At 39.2% G+C, this 18,016-nt stretch overlaps 3 gene segments (V, D, J or C); 1 reads left to right on the top strand and 2 right to left on the bottom strand.

The window, feature by feature from the left end:
* Window positions 1-3,725: 3,725 nt before the first annotated feature.
* On the bottom strand, window positions 3,726-4,407 carry LOC121656429. The segment is given in 2 exon segments: window positions 3,726-4,179; window positions 4,398-4,407. Coding segments are annotated over 2 exon segments (381 nt in total).
* A 1,381-nt stretch (window positions 4,408-5,788) lies between these two features.
* Window positions 5,789-6,282, top strand: LOC121656430. The segment is given in 2 exon segments: window positions 5,789-5,840; window positions 5,948-6,282. Coding segments are annotated over 2 exon segments (387 nt in total).
* Window positions 6,283-12,699: 6,417 nt separating this feature from the next.
* On the bottom strand, window positions 12,700-13,179 carry LOC121656431. The segment is given in 2 exon segments: window positions 12,700-13,096; window positions 13,155-13,179. Coding segments are annotated over 2 exon segments (354 nt in total).
* Window positions 13,180-18,016: the final 4,837 nt, after the last annotated feature.

An 18,016-nucleotide genomic window follows, 5' to 3' on the forward strand; every position in this document is an offset into this window, starting at 1 on the left:
GCTTTCTTGAATTTGGTTCTCGTTCTGTTTTGTGAATTTATTTGCTGTTTTTGTTCATTTGTGCAATATAAGATTTTTGTTGAAATATTAAAAGTAAATGGTTTTGTATCAGAACAAATGCAAAAAATTAGGCAAATATAAGGCTTCACATAAAAATGCTGAACACAAAAGGGCTTTCAAAACACAAGCCCAGAGGTATGGAAAAAATGTTTAGTGAACACACCTGTTTATACACTTCGCTCAATTAGACTGAGTGGAGCAGTGGAAGCAGTGATGTGCGGTCAGGAGAGGCAGTGCCTCACCTGTCATGATAAAGAAAAAAAAAAAACAAAACATAAAATAATTATTATAATTATCAAATACACAGCAGAAACCTGGGTGGAGGCACGGGCGAGCTGTGCCTCAACGGCGCAATCCAATACAAACTGGGTTGCATGACACGTGTCCGTTTCTTTTCATCAGCATATCACCAATATGAACTTTACAGAAATATTTGTTAGACACCATGACTCTCTACAGTCTGTATAATGTCTTTAATGTATTTGTGAGAGAAATATTCCTGTTTATTGTACAATAAAGTGCAACGAAAAGTCAGCAGGTGAGGCAAACAGTACTCTGCATCACCTCAAGGGGGCGCACTCACACACCAACACGGTGTGTTCAGTGTTTCCAGCTTAGCAACCTTGTCGTTATATTTAGCGAGTTTTCAGACCCCTCTAGCACTTTTTTTGTTCTTGTTGTTCAAAAAGGCGACTAGCGACAAATCATAGTGACTTTTTCTGGTAGTATTGGAGACTTTTGGAGACTGACGTATATAAACGTCGTTTATTCTTCTCAATGAGGAGTGGGTACTGCGCAGGCCCCTCCCCTGTCCAAAACCACTATTGCAGGCTTCATGCAGCAGCAGCTCCCAGCTGCATTCAGAGCAGGAGATGATCACCTCTGTTTCATAACCAGGTTAAAAATTAAACGTACAAAGCTTCTGCTGGATGATCCCGCGCTGGCTTACAGTCAGATACTCATGTCTGTTAATGAAGAGTGTGAAGGAAAACATTTCGAAAGTTACAAATGCTTTGAAATGCTGCAGACTCCTTATTAGAAAACATCCTACACTTAATATAATTAATCTACAAACAAAGAAAATATTACCCAAAGACTTTGTTTTATTTTTATTATTTTTGCCTTTTTAAACATTTTAAGCTTGTCTTTTCATTAATTTTTGCCTTTCCCACGACATTCCTCTCCACGGCAGCTTCCATTTTAACGATATGTAGCAAACTATTATTCACATTAGATGATGCTGATATTTTTTTTTTTTTTTAGGACAGCCAATAGTTACTTTTCTCACTGAAGAGTTGGTAACAGTGGGTGTGTGAGTGTCATTGAAAGAGGAATGCTGATGGGATATGAAGCATTACCAGTAGTTGCATGCTGTTGAATGAATATTGAAATAAGATGCTCGTTTCAGTTCTTGCAATTGCTAATCAGTGCCTCACCTGCCATAAACCTCTCTGCACGTCACTGAGTGGAAGGCGGAGAACGGCCCACGATGCCTTCACGACCGCACATCGGGTGGGAAACCACAACAACAATTTATTTTGGGTAAAACCACCCGGTTACATATAAATAATCTGAGTCAATTAGCTTGCAGTAAATATTCCATAGTTTATTCAGTTTATCATTTACAATTACTGTCTTGTTTATTTATTTCCTTGGATATACAAAAGAGAAAAGACACATAAGCCAGGTGCAAACTCCCATTTGCATGAATGACCATCCGGGAAAGGACGCAAACTGCATCAACATCTATGCATTAAAAAACATAAACAATATATACAGGGCTGACTATGGACCAGTCAGGAGATAACAGTGAAACCAGTCACTATGTAACAGTATAACAACAGAAATGTTTGTTTCCTGTACAAATTAACAAAATAAGCCATGTAAATAAAAGATTATTTAAAATGTACACCACTGTCCAGGATAGTTTTCTAACATCTGGTATAATGTTCCTCCCCTGCAGTCGCTGCAGGTATCTTGCATACCGCAGCTTTGTTAGTTTTGTTGGGAAAACATGGCCGACACATCAGGGCGGTCATTCTGTCATGTGTTGTAGGCATGACACTCCTAAACACACTCACATAGTCAGAAGCCTTGTCCCACATAAACTAATAAAACATTGCAGGTCATTTTATTCTAGTTTAGAGTTAATTTATCCTGTATTTAAATGTAAACTTATAAAGGTTTGTCTGTAAATCACACCAGTTGAGTTTTCCATCTTAGTCACAGAGATCATCATGAGGTCTCTCCAAAACCATGAAGACAATAATATGACAGAAATTCTATATTAATAAATTAGTATCTGATTTTACTAAAGATTTTACATATTTATGATCACACATCAAACCAATCTCTTCTTCAGTGTATTTTATTAGCTTTTTCTGTGCCTCAGGATCCACGAATAAGCAGCACATATTAAAACATAAAGACAGATCAGCTGTCTGCAGTCTTTATCATGATCTTTACAAAGACCTGCTAATGAAGTTTAAACATCTTTCTAACACACAACCAGATTAATTACTGAATGTTTCTTTCTGATGTAATCTCCTGAAACTAAAGCAGTTTTATTTTACCTTTAAAGCTAAAACCTGCATCATCACATCATCACACAGAGCAAAACTTTCTGAAATCAGTGTTCAGCATCATGTTCCAGGTCTGCAGAAGAGTTTAAAAGCTCATTAGAAGTTCCTCTAACACGGGGGTGCCCAGATGTTTTGCCTCCAAGGGTCAAAGTGAAAATGTACCAGTGCGTCGTCGACCGAACACAACGATTTTAATGGTGAAAAACAAAAAAAATATAAATCATAGTTCTTTTAATTATTGTTCATGCAAGCAACTGTATTATTTTCCATCAGTGTAAATAACACCCTACAAACATCAATATGGGAAAATAACTATAAAGGCATAGTTAGAAGTACAACAGGTTTTAAATTGTAACTAAATATAATGCAAAATATCATTAACAACAAACAGTTCATTAAGGCCACATGTTAACACTACAGGGAAACATGAAGTGAACTTTGGACATTTCTAGCCTGTCAATGTTTGGTTAAATCAACAGACAAGATGAGTGTGTCATTGAGATGTTAATCCATATTTCAAGTGTGGCATACTTAAAATAAATTTCATATGTTATAGGTGCGCCAGATGTGATGGGCTGGCGGGCCAAATTTGATCCTTAGGCCGTACTTTGGGCACCCCTGCTCTAACATATTGTGGTTTACACTGAGTTAATGTACCATGAGGCCTTTCATTAAACCATTTTAACATGAATGTTTATTTGATGAAACACTTCTTTATAATATTTAACATATTTTAAAACATTTCAATTGATAGATAAACTCTGAAACTACAGAGAAATGCTGTAGTTTTCATTTTAGAAAATCTAAAAACTGGATTAAATTTATTCTTTCATGTCTGAATGTAAGTTATCTTTGTAGTATAAAACACTGCATTTATTTATTTTTTTTTCATTTCACGTAACTGGAGGGACAATTTTTCCTTGTCATCTTTCTTTTTTCTTATTTTACAAAAAATTAATAAAACATTTTCTTTTCTTGAACAAGGTTTTTATTAAACTTAGAAAATCTCAGTTATAAACACCAAATAAAACTTAAGAATCAAAACATCACAAAGATTAAGAGAAAAAAATGGTAAAACGGAAATGAGAAGAAAGGAACAGTGTTTGATACTGAAGAAGAAGAACTGTAACAGAATAAAACCAGGATCAGATTCCCAGTGAATCAGGTCAGTACTGGGAACACTGGTCTCTCCTCAGTGTCTCTGAGAGTGGAGTCTGGGAGCCCTGGGTGGCCTCACAGGTCACAGAGCCCACCTTCCTCCACTGGTCTGCAGGGACCCTCAGGGTGCTGCTCCAGCTGTAGTGGCCGTCCTTCTGCAGCACCCCGGGGCTCCTGCTCTCCTCATAGCTGCTGCTGCTGCTGCCGTCCACCTTCCAGGACAGACTCCAGTCTGAGGGGAAGCCCTTGTTGGCCAGACATGTAAGTGTGGCATGGCCCTTCTTTATCTCCTCACTAGAGGGGGGCAGCACCGTCAGGGTGGGACGGACTTGACCCACTGCAGAAAGAGAGGACACGTTGCAGACATTAGATGAAACGCCTCCTCAGAGTTTCACTTCTTGCTTTTAGCTCAGTAACCATAGTAACAGACAGGCATCACTGCTGAACCACAGCAACAGACAGGTTTCAGTACTAAAGATAAAAATGTTCGAGACATTTTTTAGATGTTTTCAGCTTCTTGTGATTCACCTTGCTTCAAACTAAAATCATATATTAGAATTTAAAACCAGATTTTTCACCTTCACACCATCTTGTCACTTGTCTGCATTATTACATAAATTCTTCACTGTTTTCACAAATGATTATTTTATATAATTTAAAGAATGTAAAATCTTTCACATCTACTCTTTCCTCCTCCCCATAGTAACCACTACAATATGATGACATTAAATCAATCTCCCACATGCAGTGATGTAAGTAAGTAAAGTTTATTTATAAAACAATTTCCATGGGTAAAAATTACAAAGTGCTGGACATAAAATAGCTGCATTAAAACAACATGAGTTTCATAAAAAAATAACAACCAACTACAAAAAACTTTCCTGAATAAAATAGTTTGCAGCTGCTTTTTAAAAGTGTCCATGGAGTGGACCACATGGAGGGACAAATGTGGAACTTTCTACCTGATACGTGACGACATGGGTCAGTATATTTACCACATTTCTGGTTAAAGACACAAAAACTTTTACTGACATAGATACTAAGTTTGGAAAGAAAAACTAACTAGTTTAAAGAAAAACTTTAACGTGTTAAGTTAACAGATTGAACATGTTAGAAACATTTTGGATCCTGATCAGTTTTCTGAAATCTAATCATTTCCTGACTAAAACAGTAAAGACTCAGATTTTGAGAGTTTAAACTGATTAATTAAGTAATGATCTGATTCAGAGACAAAATTTCTCTGCAAACTTACGTTATCAGTGAGACAAAATAACACAGAACAATATTACTGAAGATGGTTTTAGTGTTTCCAAATATAGAATCTCACTTTACCAAATAATTACACCACTCATATAAAATTTAAGATAAAACTAATCCACTAAATGACTATCTGCAAAAGTATTGTGAGAAGAAATTAGAAATAATGAGTTTAAAAAGTCCACTGGGTGAACATGGTTGTGCTGGTGGAGTGGATTTTAATGAACTGCAAGATCAGCAGTTTGATCCCAGGATTTTCCATAATCCTCATCATTGGACACTGAACCCCACATCGTCCCCGATCACTGTTTTGTTACTGTAGAGAAAAAATGATGCATTCAGTACAAAGACTATATGATAAGTAGCGCTGGGTGAGCTGGTAGATGAATGAGTAGAAAGTTCAAATCTGTTTTGTAGCATTTAAATAAAGATTAGGAGGCATTATATGTAAACTTTTTATCTGCAACATAAACTCTCAAATGTTAATCTGAATCTAAAATTATTACAACATAATTTTAAGATAAACTAAATGATTCACTTATAATAATCATCAAATTGATCCAAGTCCCTGTTGAAGTGAGTCAGCAGATTTCCATAGAGAGCCACTTTGCATCAGCAGCACCATGCTCCAGTGCTCTGGGAGAGTTTATAGTCCTGAGAGTTGAAGACTGGATGACTGACAGCTGTCCTTCATGACAACAGAAGACACAGAAATCCTCCTCATGAAAAACATGACTTTGATCTGCGTCCTCATCTGGACTCTCCTCTGCTGCTGCTTCACAGGTAAAGTCCAGAGAATGAAACTCCTCTCCTCTATGAACATCCGTCCCTCTGAAATGAAGCCGACTAAACCATGAAGCTGCTTTATGTTTTTGTCTCTGTATCCTCAGAGTCCAGAGGACAGGTCACAGTGACTCAGCCTGCAGCAGTGAGATCTGATCTGGGACGAACCGTCACCATCACATGTAAAACCAGTCGGAATGTTTATGTTTATAACAGCTACTACCACTGTTTAGCCTGGTACCAACAGAAAGATGGACAAACTCCTAAACTCCTCATATACTATGCTAGCAGCAGAGCATCAGGGATTCCAGGTCGTTTTACAGGCAGTGGATCAAACTCTGACTTCACTCTGACCATCAGTGGAGTTCAGGCTGAAGATGCTGCAGTTTATTACTGTCAGAGTTTTCATGTTATCAACAGCCAGTGGGTGTTCACACAGTGAAAAGCAGTCGTACAAAAACCTCCCTCAATCAGACTGAACAGAAACTGAACTGCCTGATATAGTTCACTGAACACACACACACTCTCTCTCTTTCTCTAACACACACCATTGTTTTTATTAACAAAGTAAAACTTCTGAAGAAAAGTTTGACTGGATTAAATTTTGATGGAGAATCTTTCTCATCATCATCCACAATTTGCTAAAACTTTAAAATAGAATCAATTTTAATTTATTTCTCATAGAGAAAATTCCTGGAAGTGACCTTTGACCACAGCTTCATGGTTAATTTGAACAGTTTTAATATTTATAAATATATAACAGGGGGAAAAAGTTACATGTGAAAAGATTTATCCCTCAGTCAGACTGAAGTGAAACTCTGTGAGTGGGTTTGTGTCTCCAGAGCTTTAACGATAAATTATCATGTTGGAGGACAGCTATATGAGATAAAATTGTTTTTATGGTGATATATATGAGTATAATTTAGAATTATATGCAATTTTATCTAATGATAATGTTAAACTAATCAATAGTTAAAATTCCTTACAGTGACTGTTGAACTTGTGTTTACAGTAAAACATAAGAAACCACGAATTCAAAAAACCGGCAAAAGAAAAAAACATTTCATAATAAGAAACCTAATTATCGAATATAAGTAAAAAGAAATACATGAATGCCTCAAATATTAAACCATTATACTACATATGATTGGAAATTCATCATGACTAGTCTGATGTCATCAGCGTTGCAACAAATTTAACATTTTTAAGAATTTACACATAAATTATAGCCGCCATCTTTCAATTTATTCCGCTGTTGAAAGAAAAGCTGGACAGCTGTAATATATGGAAACATTCATCTGATGAAGACGTTCATGCTGTTTCATAAACGTCCAGATACATTAATGAATTAATCCATAATGGATGGTAATAATTATTATTTTGTTTGAACTTCAAAGCTAACACTAAAGTCAACAGAGACATCTGTTAAATTCAGCATGAAGACTTGAAGAAAACTCACTTGATTGCTGACAGCTGTTCCTACATGGAGTTGAGACAAATTCATTTGACTGTACCTGAAAGATAAATTTCATATGTTGTGGTTCTGAACTACAATAAATTCCTAGAATCAGCATCTCTTCACGACACATGACTGATTTTTACTAGGTCAAAAATTATATTCACCCTGAACATATTAAACCTAATATTGTATTTATATTCCTGTAAAACAATAAACTTACAACGGAAGCAGAAAAAGAGAAATAGACTGAATACAAGAAAATCAACTGGAGCATCTGACATAAACTAATAATGTTAATGATGTTCTCATCAGTGAGGATGAAACATGATACCATGTAGAGAACAGCTGCAGCTGACTGACTGTGTGTGTTTGCATATGTGTCCTGCCTCTCTGCTCCCAGCTGTTAAGAGGTCAGTGTTGATCAGTGGCTGTTCAGACCTTTCAGAGACACTGAACACACCAGCAGCACAATGATGATGTCACTGACTCTACTGCTGACCACCCTGGGGCTCCTTGTTCAGGGTGAGACTCTCTTGTGGAAACTTTGCTTCAGGATGCAACCAGGTTCACCACAATGATGTTCTGCTGTGATGGAGAAACAAGCAGCTTTCACCCTCGTCCATCTATTCTGTTTCTTATGGAAATGATTCTCTTCTGTTTGGATTTCTATCATTTGTGCTGGATTTCTTTGAATAATATTTTTCTTTTGATTCATGTTTTTCCAGGATCATCAGGTCAAGTTACTGTCACTCAGACTCCTGGATCTCAGTCTGTTTCTCCAGAACAGACTGTATCTATCAAATGTAAAGTAAGTCCAAGCACTACTTACTGCATGAGGTGGTACCTCCAGATACCTGGAGAAGCTCCTAAATTTCTTATTGAGTGTGATAAAACTTCTGGTCGTCTCCGTACAACAAACTCTGGTTTTACTGACTTCACTCTGACCATCAGTGGAGTTCAGGCTGAAGATGCTGCAGTTTATTTCTGTCAGAGTTTTCACTACATCAACAGTAAAGATGTGTTCACACAGTGAAAAACAGTCGTACCAAAACATCCCAGTCCAACTGACTGCTGCAGAAATATACAGTTCACTGAACAGTCACAAACACTAAAGCACACACACTCAAATATTGAATAAACTGATCATTATATCTTCAGGGCTGAAATTCAAATAAACATTAGGGTGACTTCATGGACTGAAAACTATCTTGGTGGAAACACAATTTATATAATTGTAGACCAATATTTTATCATTTTTATTTATTATAAACCAATTTGTAGAAAGAAACAAGGAGCATCATTTGACTTTCAGAAAATGTTTGTGACCTTTAAAGGGGCTCTATTCTGCTCATTTCAGGTCATTTATTTTATTATGTGAGTCCACAAGGGCTACAACGTAGGCCCTCAGATCAGCCTCTACCAGAAACATCTAGAATGAGACTCTTACGCCCTGAACCACGGCAGAACCCGTACACAAACTGACTGAATGCAAATACTCAGTAAACAATGTCAAGATAAAACATACAGCCGTACATGTTCAAGCCCAAATCAGACCCTGAAAACGAGAGTGAAGAACTCGGCAACCTGCAGCAATGAATGCAGCAGGACATATCTGTCTGGTAAATACTCTGCTTACCAGCTATAGTCCACTATAATGTTGTTTGCCGTCCTTCACTCACCTTATATATAGCAAATGTACCACAATGCCAACAGAGGTAGGCATTGTGGTACATTGCCAACCAGGTAATGATGCTATTTGTTAACACTTTCATGCATTGTTAGAATATAGTTAGCTGTATTTTTTGATACTCTTGCTAAGCTAATTCTGTACCATCATAGTTTGTTGACATGACAATGCAACTAATGTGAATGCAAATTTGCTCACACAGTCATGATATTTTAAAATAATGTAGAAAGTAAAACTGATCTAAGATGATTAGATTGCTGTAAATATTCCATGGTTTATTCAATTTATCGTTTACATTTACTGCATTTTGTATTTGTTTTTTTCACCTTTGTCAAACATTTTATTGCATTTTCACAATGTAACAGTATAACAATATAAAAGATTTTTCCTGTATGAAAAAAAACAAACAAAAAAAAACACATTTAAATGAAATATTTACAATGTGCACCACTGTCCATGACAGCTTCCTAAGATCTGGTATAATGTTCCTCCCCTGCAGTTGCAACAGGTATCTTGCATACCCCAGCTTTTTTAGTTGTTGCAGAGGATACCTTGGCCAACGCATCAGGGTGGTCATCCTGTCATGTGTTGTAGGCCAGATAGGTCAGGAGTTTCTTGATCTGGATGGGAACATTGGGATCCGGCTGGGCCTTGACTGAAGTGTGACACATGAATCGCAGCAACCTCTTTGGTGGCCTCTCATACTGAGCACTGAGGTTGTCTGAACCTGGAAGCTTCTTCAGCTCCTCCACGAATGTGGCAGGGTCAGTGAAGAGAAACCTCATCAGCTCACTGACATACCCTAAAAAAAGAAAGTTTGTAACGTTGACTGCACTTTGTTTACTAAGTTTCTGCAGAGCTAACATTTATGAAGTAAAGATTAAAATGCTGAACAACTACCTATAACAGCTGGTGGGGACGAAAGTGGTGGTTTGCATACAGAGAAAACGTATACAGCACCTGCTGCTCGAGTCTCGGACTGAGAAATATCAGTTTATAATATTCACTTCTGGCTCCGTTCACACTGCGGCTCAATTCCAGTATTTTACCCACATGAGTCATGGTACGACTACAAAGTCGATCATTGAACTGCGGCCTAGAATGTGGACACTCTTATGTCTGAACAAGGTACACCACAACAAAACACCACTCAGATTCAGATCAGGGGGGCCATTCCTCCCAGTTACGCCCTTCCAGGTCTTGCTGTCATTGCCCACGTGGGCATTGAAGTCCCCCAGCAGAACGAGGAAGTCCCCGGAAGGAATGGTTTCCAACAGCCCCTCCAAGGCCTCCAAAAAGGTTGTGTACTCTGAACTGCTGTTTGGTGCATAAGCGCAAACAACAGTCAGGACCCATCCCCCCACCTGAAGGCGGAGGGAGGCTACCCTTTCTTCCACCGGGGTAAACCCCAATGCACAGGCGCCAAGTCAGGGGGCAATGAGCATGCCCACACCTGCTCGACGCCTCTCACTGGGAACAACTCCAGAATGGAAGAGGGTCCAGCCCCTCTCAAGGACAGTGGTTCCAGAGCCCAAGCAATGCGTCAAGATGAGTCCAATTACATCTAGCCAGAACAGCTCAACCTCGCGCACCAGCTCAGGCTCCTTCCCCACCAAAGAGGTGACATTTCACGTCCCTAGAGCTAGCTTTGCAGCCGAGGATCAGACCGCCAGGATCCCCACTTCCAGCAGCTGCCCAGCTCACACTGCGCCCGAGACTGATATAAAATAGCTCAAATTACTACCTTAAACTTAACATTCGAGGTGATTGGAGTGTGGGGTGACTCCAGTAAGACTCCTAAGATTTACTAAAGACTTTCAGTTTTTAGTCTGGGACTGTGGATATCTGTTGGTGTAAACCCAGCATTTATCACAGAGATTGTCATGAGGTCTCTCCACTCTGAAATGAGTGTTCAGCATCATGTTCCAGGTCTGTAGAAGAGTTTTAAAGCTCACTAGAAGTTCCTCTAATGCAGGGGTGCCCAAACTTTTTGCCTCCAAGGGCCAAAGCGAAAATGTACCAGTGAATTGTAGGCCAAACACAGCCTGGGTGAAATACTAAGCTAAGGGTGAAATACAAATAAATGTAAATCATTCTTCTTTTAATTATCGTTCATGCATGCAACTGCATTATTTTCCATCAGTGTAAATTACACGCTACAAACATCAATATGGGAAAATACCTGTAAAGGCATAGTTAGAAGTATAACAAACAACAATTGCAGGTACTAAAGTGTAACCAAAAATAATGCAAAATGTCATCAACAACGAACAGTGAATGTTCAATAATGTCACATGCTAACACTACAGGGAAACAAGAAGCTGGACTTTGGACATTACTAGTCTGTTAATGCTGGGTTAATCAACTGACAAGATGAGTATGTCACTGAGGTGTTAGTCCATCTTTCAAGTGTGGCTTACTAGAAATAAATTTGAAATTTAAAAGGTGCAGCAGATGTTGGGGTTGGCAGTCAAATTTGATCCTTAGGCCCTACTTTGGGCACCCTGCTCTAACTGCAGAAGAGCTTAAAAGCTCATTAGAAGTTCCTCTAATGTATTGTGGTTTACTCTGAGTTAAAGTGTTGCACCATGTGGCCTTTCATTAAACCATTTTAACATAAATGTTTATATGAAGACATACTTCTTTATAATATTTAACATATTTTAAAATATTTAAAGAGATACGTAAACTCTGAAACTACAGAGAAATTCTATAGTTTTATTTTTACAAATCTGAAAATTAGATTAATTTATTTCTGTCATGTCTGAATGTAAATTATAATTTTAGCCTGTTACTTAAAAAATGATTGAAGACTGCATTTAAATTTTTCATAATTCCATGCAACTGGTGGGATCATATTTCCTTTTTTTTCTTTTTACTAAAACATTAATGAAACATATTCTTTTCATGAAAAAAGGTTTTTATTGAACTTCTCAAATCTCTGTTACAAAAACCAAAGAAAAATCCATTAAAAATCACAAAGATTAAGACAAAAATGTTCAATCAGAAATGAGAAGAAAGGAACAGTGTTTGATACGGAAGGAGAGTTGTAACAGAATTATACCAGGATCAGATTCCCAGTGAGTCATTTCAGTACTGGGAATACTGGTCTCTCCTCAGTGTCTCAGAGAGTGGAGTCTGTGTGGAGTCATTAAAATATTTTTTCTTAATATTCGCTATTTCTTTTTCATTTGTTTCTCACACTAAAACACAAACAGTATGTATCAGTATGTTTCTGAAAAGAAAAATGTCTAAATGAACAAGAAATCAACCAAAATTTGAAAACAAACATTTTCATTACCTGAAAACATGAACTTCTTTATTATGGGAGGAAAAAATGAAAATTAGGAGAAAGACAAAGAGAAAGTTAAAGAATCGAGAGTGAAGTCCCAGTGAGTAAGATCAGGACTGGGAATACTGGTATTCTTTTAAAATAGCTTATTGTTTTAAAACTGTTTTAATTATTTTATAATATTATTTATTTTCCGGTTGATTTTTGTATTTTTATGTGTTGCTTTGTCCATTTATGTAGAGCACTTTGTTTCAGCTGTTGTTGTTTTAAGGGGCTATATGAATAAATTTGAGTTGATTTGAGTATTTGTGTTATCCAAGAAAAAACATGTGTTATTGAATAATAAAGACATGAAAAATAAGATGAGTTGAAAACAAACATCTTTATTTTCTGAAAACACGAATTCATTCACTAAGTTATGAAAAACAGAAGAAAAAAAAGAGAGAAAGTAACAGAAGAAAACCAGAATGAGAGTCCCTATGAGTCTTGTCAGTACTGGGAACACTGGTCTCTCCTCAGTGTCTCTGAGAGTGGAGTCTGGGAGCCCTGGGTGGCCTCACAGGTCACAGAGCCCACCTTCCTCCACTGGTCTGCAGGGACCCTCAGGGTGCTGCTCCAGCTGTAGTGGCCGTCCTTCTGCAGCACCCCGGGGCTCCTGCTCTCCTCATAGCTGCTGCTGCTGCTGCCGTCCACCTTCCAGGACAGACTCCAGTCTGAGGGGAAGCCCTTGTTGGCCAGACATGTAAGTGTGGCATGGCCCTTCTTTATCTCCTCACTAGAGGGGGGCAGCACCGTCAGGGTGGGACGGACTTGACCCACTGCAGAAAGAGAGGACACATTGCAGACATTACAAGAAACGCCTCCACAGTGTTTCACTTCTCGCTTTTGTTTCAGTAACCATAGTAACGGACAGGCATCACTGCTGAACCACAGCAACAGACAGGTTTCAGTACTAAAGATAAAAATGCTCAAGACATTTTTAGATGATTTCAGCTTCTTGTGATTCACTTTGCTTCAAATTGAAATCCTAGATTAGAATTTAAAACCAGATTTTTTAACCTCACACCATCTTGTCTGCATTATTACATAAATTCTTCACTGTTTTCACAAATTATTATTTTATATCATTTAAAGAAAAAAAAAATCTTTCACATCTACTCTTTCCTCCTCCCCATAGTAACCACTACAATATTTTGACATTAAATCAATCTCCCACATGCAGTGATGTAAGTAAGTAAAGTTTATTTATAAAACAATTTTCACGGGTAAAAATTACAAAGTGCTGGACATAAAATAGCTGTATTAAAACAACATAAGTTTCATAAAATAAGTAATAACCATCAACAAAAAGCTTTCCTGAATAAAATAGTTTTCAGCTGCTTTTTAAAAGAGTCCATGGAGTGGACCACATGGAGGGACAAATGTGGAACTTTCTACTCGATACGTGACGACATGGGTCAGTATATTTACCACATTTCTGGTTAAAGACACAAAAACTTCTTCTGATGCGTCTGGAATTTACTTTCACATAGATACTAAGTTTGGACAGAAAAACTAACTACAGTAGTTTAAACAAAAACTTTAACTTGTTAATTTAACAGATTGAACATGTTAGAAACATTTTGGATCCTCATCAGTTTTCTGAAATCTAATCATTTCCTGACTAAAACAGTAAAGACTCAGATTTTGAGAGTTTAAACTGATCAATTAAGTAATGATCTGATTCAGAGACAAAATTTCTCTGCAAACTTACGTTATCAGTGAGACAAAATAACACAGAACAATATTACTGAAGATGGTTTTAGTGTTTTCAAATATAGAATCTCACTTTACCAAATAATTACACCAATCATATAAAACCACATTTATAGATTACCAATTTTCTGGTCAGGACATAAAAAATAAACAAATGTTTATATTTTGAGTTAACTTCCAGTCTGGTTCCTCCACAGAACGTGTACCACAGTCATACAAACTCATTGAACCGCCGTACAAAAACCTTTGACTGTACAGAGACACGGCTCTCTGACTCTGGAACAAACAATGCAGCATGTTTTTATTTAGACATTTGTTCATTTTCCCCAAAGACTTTGTTTTCTGTTAAAATATGACCAAATAAATCTGATTTCGATAAAATCTAAGATGAAACTAATAGACTAAATGACTCTACAAAAAAATTATTGTGGGAAGAAAGTAGAAACAATAAGTTTAAAAAGTCCACTGGGTGAACATGGTTGTGTTGGTGGAGTGGATTTTAATGAACTGCAAGATCAGCAGTTTGATCCCAGGATTTTCCATAATCCTCATCATTGGACACTGAACCCCACATCGTCCCCGATCACTGTTTTGTTACTGTAGAGAAAAAATGATGCATTCAGTAAAAAGACTATATGATAAGTAGTGCTGGGTGAGCTGGTAGATGAATGAGTAGAAAGTTCAAATCTGTTTTGTAGCATTTAGATAAAGATTAGGAGGCATTATTTGTAAACTTTTTCTCTACAACATAAACGCTCAAATCTTAAACTGAATCTAAAATTAGTACAACATAATATCAAAATTAACTAAATTATTCATTGATAATCATCATCATTAGATTGATCCAAGTCCCTGTTGGAGTGAGTCAGCAGATTTCCATAGAGAGCCACTTTGCATCAGCAGCACCATGCTCCAGTGCTCTGGGAGAGTTTATAGTCCTGAGAGTTGAAGACTGGATGACTGACAGCTGTCCTTCATGACAACAGAAGACACAGAAATCCTCCTCATGAAAAACATGACTTTGATCTGCGTCCTCATCTGGACTCTTCTCTGCTGCTGCTTCACAGGTAAAGTCCAGAGAATCAAACTCCTCTCCTCTATGAACATCCGTCCCTCTGAAATGAAGCCGACTAAACCATGAAGCTGCTTTATGTTTTTGTCTCTGTATCCTCAGAGTCCAGAGGACAGTCCACAGTGACTCAGCCTGCAGCAGTGACATCTGATCTGGGACGAACCGTCACCATCACATGTAAAACCAATCAGGATGTTAACTACAATCGTGTGTACTACTTTTTAGCCTGGTACCAACAGAAAAACAGACAAACTCCTAAGCTCCTCATTTATGTTGTTAGCAGCAGAGCATCAGGGATTCCAGATCGTTTTACAGGCAGTGGATCAAACTCTGACTTCACTCTGACCATCAGTGGAGTTCAGGCTGAAGATGCTGCAGTTTATTACTGTCAGAGTGTTCATGTTGTCAACAGTCTAGCTGTGGTCACACAGTGAAAAACAGTTGTACAAAAACCTCCCTCACTGAGACTGAATAGAAACTGAACTGACTGATACAGTTCACTGAACACACACACACACACACACACACACACACACACACAAATGTTCAAGAACCACTAAAACAAAAAGAAAGCCCAGCGTTTTCTTCCTCCTGCTACCATGCCCTGAACTCATAGCCAAAAGGCTGTGTGGTTTGAAATTAACAACACATCGACCTACAATTAGCCGCCTTTCATTTCTAAATGCAGCCATTACCTGACTTGGTTGATCATCTAAAATGGACGTGCTCAAATCTGGGGGGAGGGGTTTGCTTGAAAAGAGTCTGGAAGTCTCAAAGGCTGGAAGTGGCTTTCAAAATGTACTCTATTGTTTCAGTCATCACAAAAAGCCTATAACTTTTTGACCATTTCTCAGACTTTTCATTTGCCCTCAGAACTGCTCCTGGATAAAATGGTTCGAGTTCACACATTCATTGCAATATTGAACACATAGCCTGCTTTCAAATGAGAGATAATCACCTTCCTTTTAACTTTTCGTCCAGGAGGCACCCTAACCAGATGCCTGAGCCACCTCATCTGACTCCTCTTGATGCGGAGGAGCAGGGACTCTACTCTCCCAGATCATAAGCTTCTCACCCTATCTCTAAGGGAGAGCCCGGCCACCCTGCGGAGAAAACTAATTTCAGCCACGTGTATTCGCAATTTCGTTCTTTTGGTCACTACCCACAACTCGTGACCATAGGTGAGGGTGGGAACATAAATCGACCGGTAAATCAAGAGCTTTGCCTTTTGGCTCAGCTCCTTCTTCACCATGACAGACCGATGCAGCGTCCGCAGCACCAATCCGCCTGCCAATCTCCCACTCCATCTTTCCCTCACTCATGAACAAGACCCCGAGATACGTGAACTCCTCCACTTGGGGCAGGACAGATGGTGGACCAGAATCTCCTCGAAGCAGTTTGGAAGTCATTCTCCATGGCCTCTCCAAACTCCTCCCATGCCCGAGTTTTTACCTTAGTGACCACCGAAGCTGCGCACTGCTTAGCCCACCGATACCCATCAGCTGCCTCTGGAGTCCCACAGGCCAAAAAGGCCCGATAAGACTCCTTCTTCAGCTTGACGGCATCCCTTGCTGCTGCTGTCCCCACCATCTGAGCCAACTCACCAGGCCGCCCCTCTTTTCACCCGAGTGTCCAGAACATGCGGCCGCAAGTCCAATGATACGACTACAAATTTGATCATTGAACTGCAGCCTAGAGTGTCCTGGTGCCAAGTGCACATGTGGGCACTCTTATGCCTGGTGTTTGTTTTGGACAGTCCGTGACGAGCACAGAAGTCCAAAATACCACTTGGATTCAGATCAGGGGGGCCATCCTCCCAATCACGCCCCTCCAAGTCTCGCAGTCATTGCCCACGTGAGCATTGAAGTCCCCCAGCAGAATGAGGGAGTCCGCGGAAAGAATGCTTTCCAACACCCCCTCCAAGGCCTCCAAAAAGGTTGTGTACTCTGAACTGCTGTTTGGTGCATAAGCACAAACAACAGTCAGGATGCATCCCCCCACCTGAAGGCAGAGAGAGGCTACGCTTTCGTCCACCGGGGTAAACCCTAACGTACAGGCACCAAGTCGGGGGGCAATGAGCATGCCCACACCTGCTTGGCGCCTCTTGAGCCCATGAGCAACTCCAGAATGGAAGAGGGTCCAGCCCCTCTCAAGGACAGTGGTTCCAGAGCCCAAGCCATGCGTTGCGGTGAGTCCAACTATATCTAACCGGAACTGCTTAACCTTGTGTACCAGCTCACGCTCCTTCCCCGCCAGAGAGGTGACATTCCACATCCCTAGAGCTAGCTTTTGCAGCTGAGGACTGCCAGGGTCCCCGCCTCTGGTAGCTGCCCAGTTCACACTGCAGCTGATTCCTATGACCCCTTCTGCAGGTGGTGAGCCCACGTCTGGGCAGGGGAAACCCTGGCCCTTGCTTTGTCATCATCATAGGGGTGATTTGAGCTGCACTTTGTCTGATCCCTCCCCTAGACACCTGTTTGCCATGGGTGACCCTACCAGGGGCATGGTCAGGACGCACAAACTCCTCCACCACGATAAAGTGGCGGCTCAGGGAGAAGCTAGAGATAGATAGATGATAAATGTAAAAACAGACTTACTGGGCATGGTGTGGTGGAAGGGTGGGCCCAGTAGAATTGTCTAAAAGCAGATGGAGAGCCAAAGCTTTTATTGAGTCAGTTGCAGAGCTTCCTCTGTTTCGTCACTCTCAACATACTTCCAACTATTCAACATACACGCAGACACACAAATGTTCAAGAACCAGTAAATCTTCAAAACATTTATTAAAAATATTAGAATTTCATGACAATTTTATCAGCCGAAAACTATCATATCATATCATATAACACACATTATAGGTTTATGTTTATTCAGACATAATTCAGAATTAATTTCACTAAAACATACATATAGT

This window comes from Melanotaenia boesemani, chromosome 17 (genome assembly GCF_017639745.1).
Source record: "Melanotaenia boesemani isolate fMelBoe1 chromosome 17, fMelBoe1.pri, whole genome shotgun sequence".
NCBI classification, from domain to species: Eukaryota; Metazoa; Chordata; class Actinopteri; order Atheriniformes; family Melanotaeniidae; genus Melanotaenia; species Melanotaenia boesemani.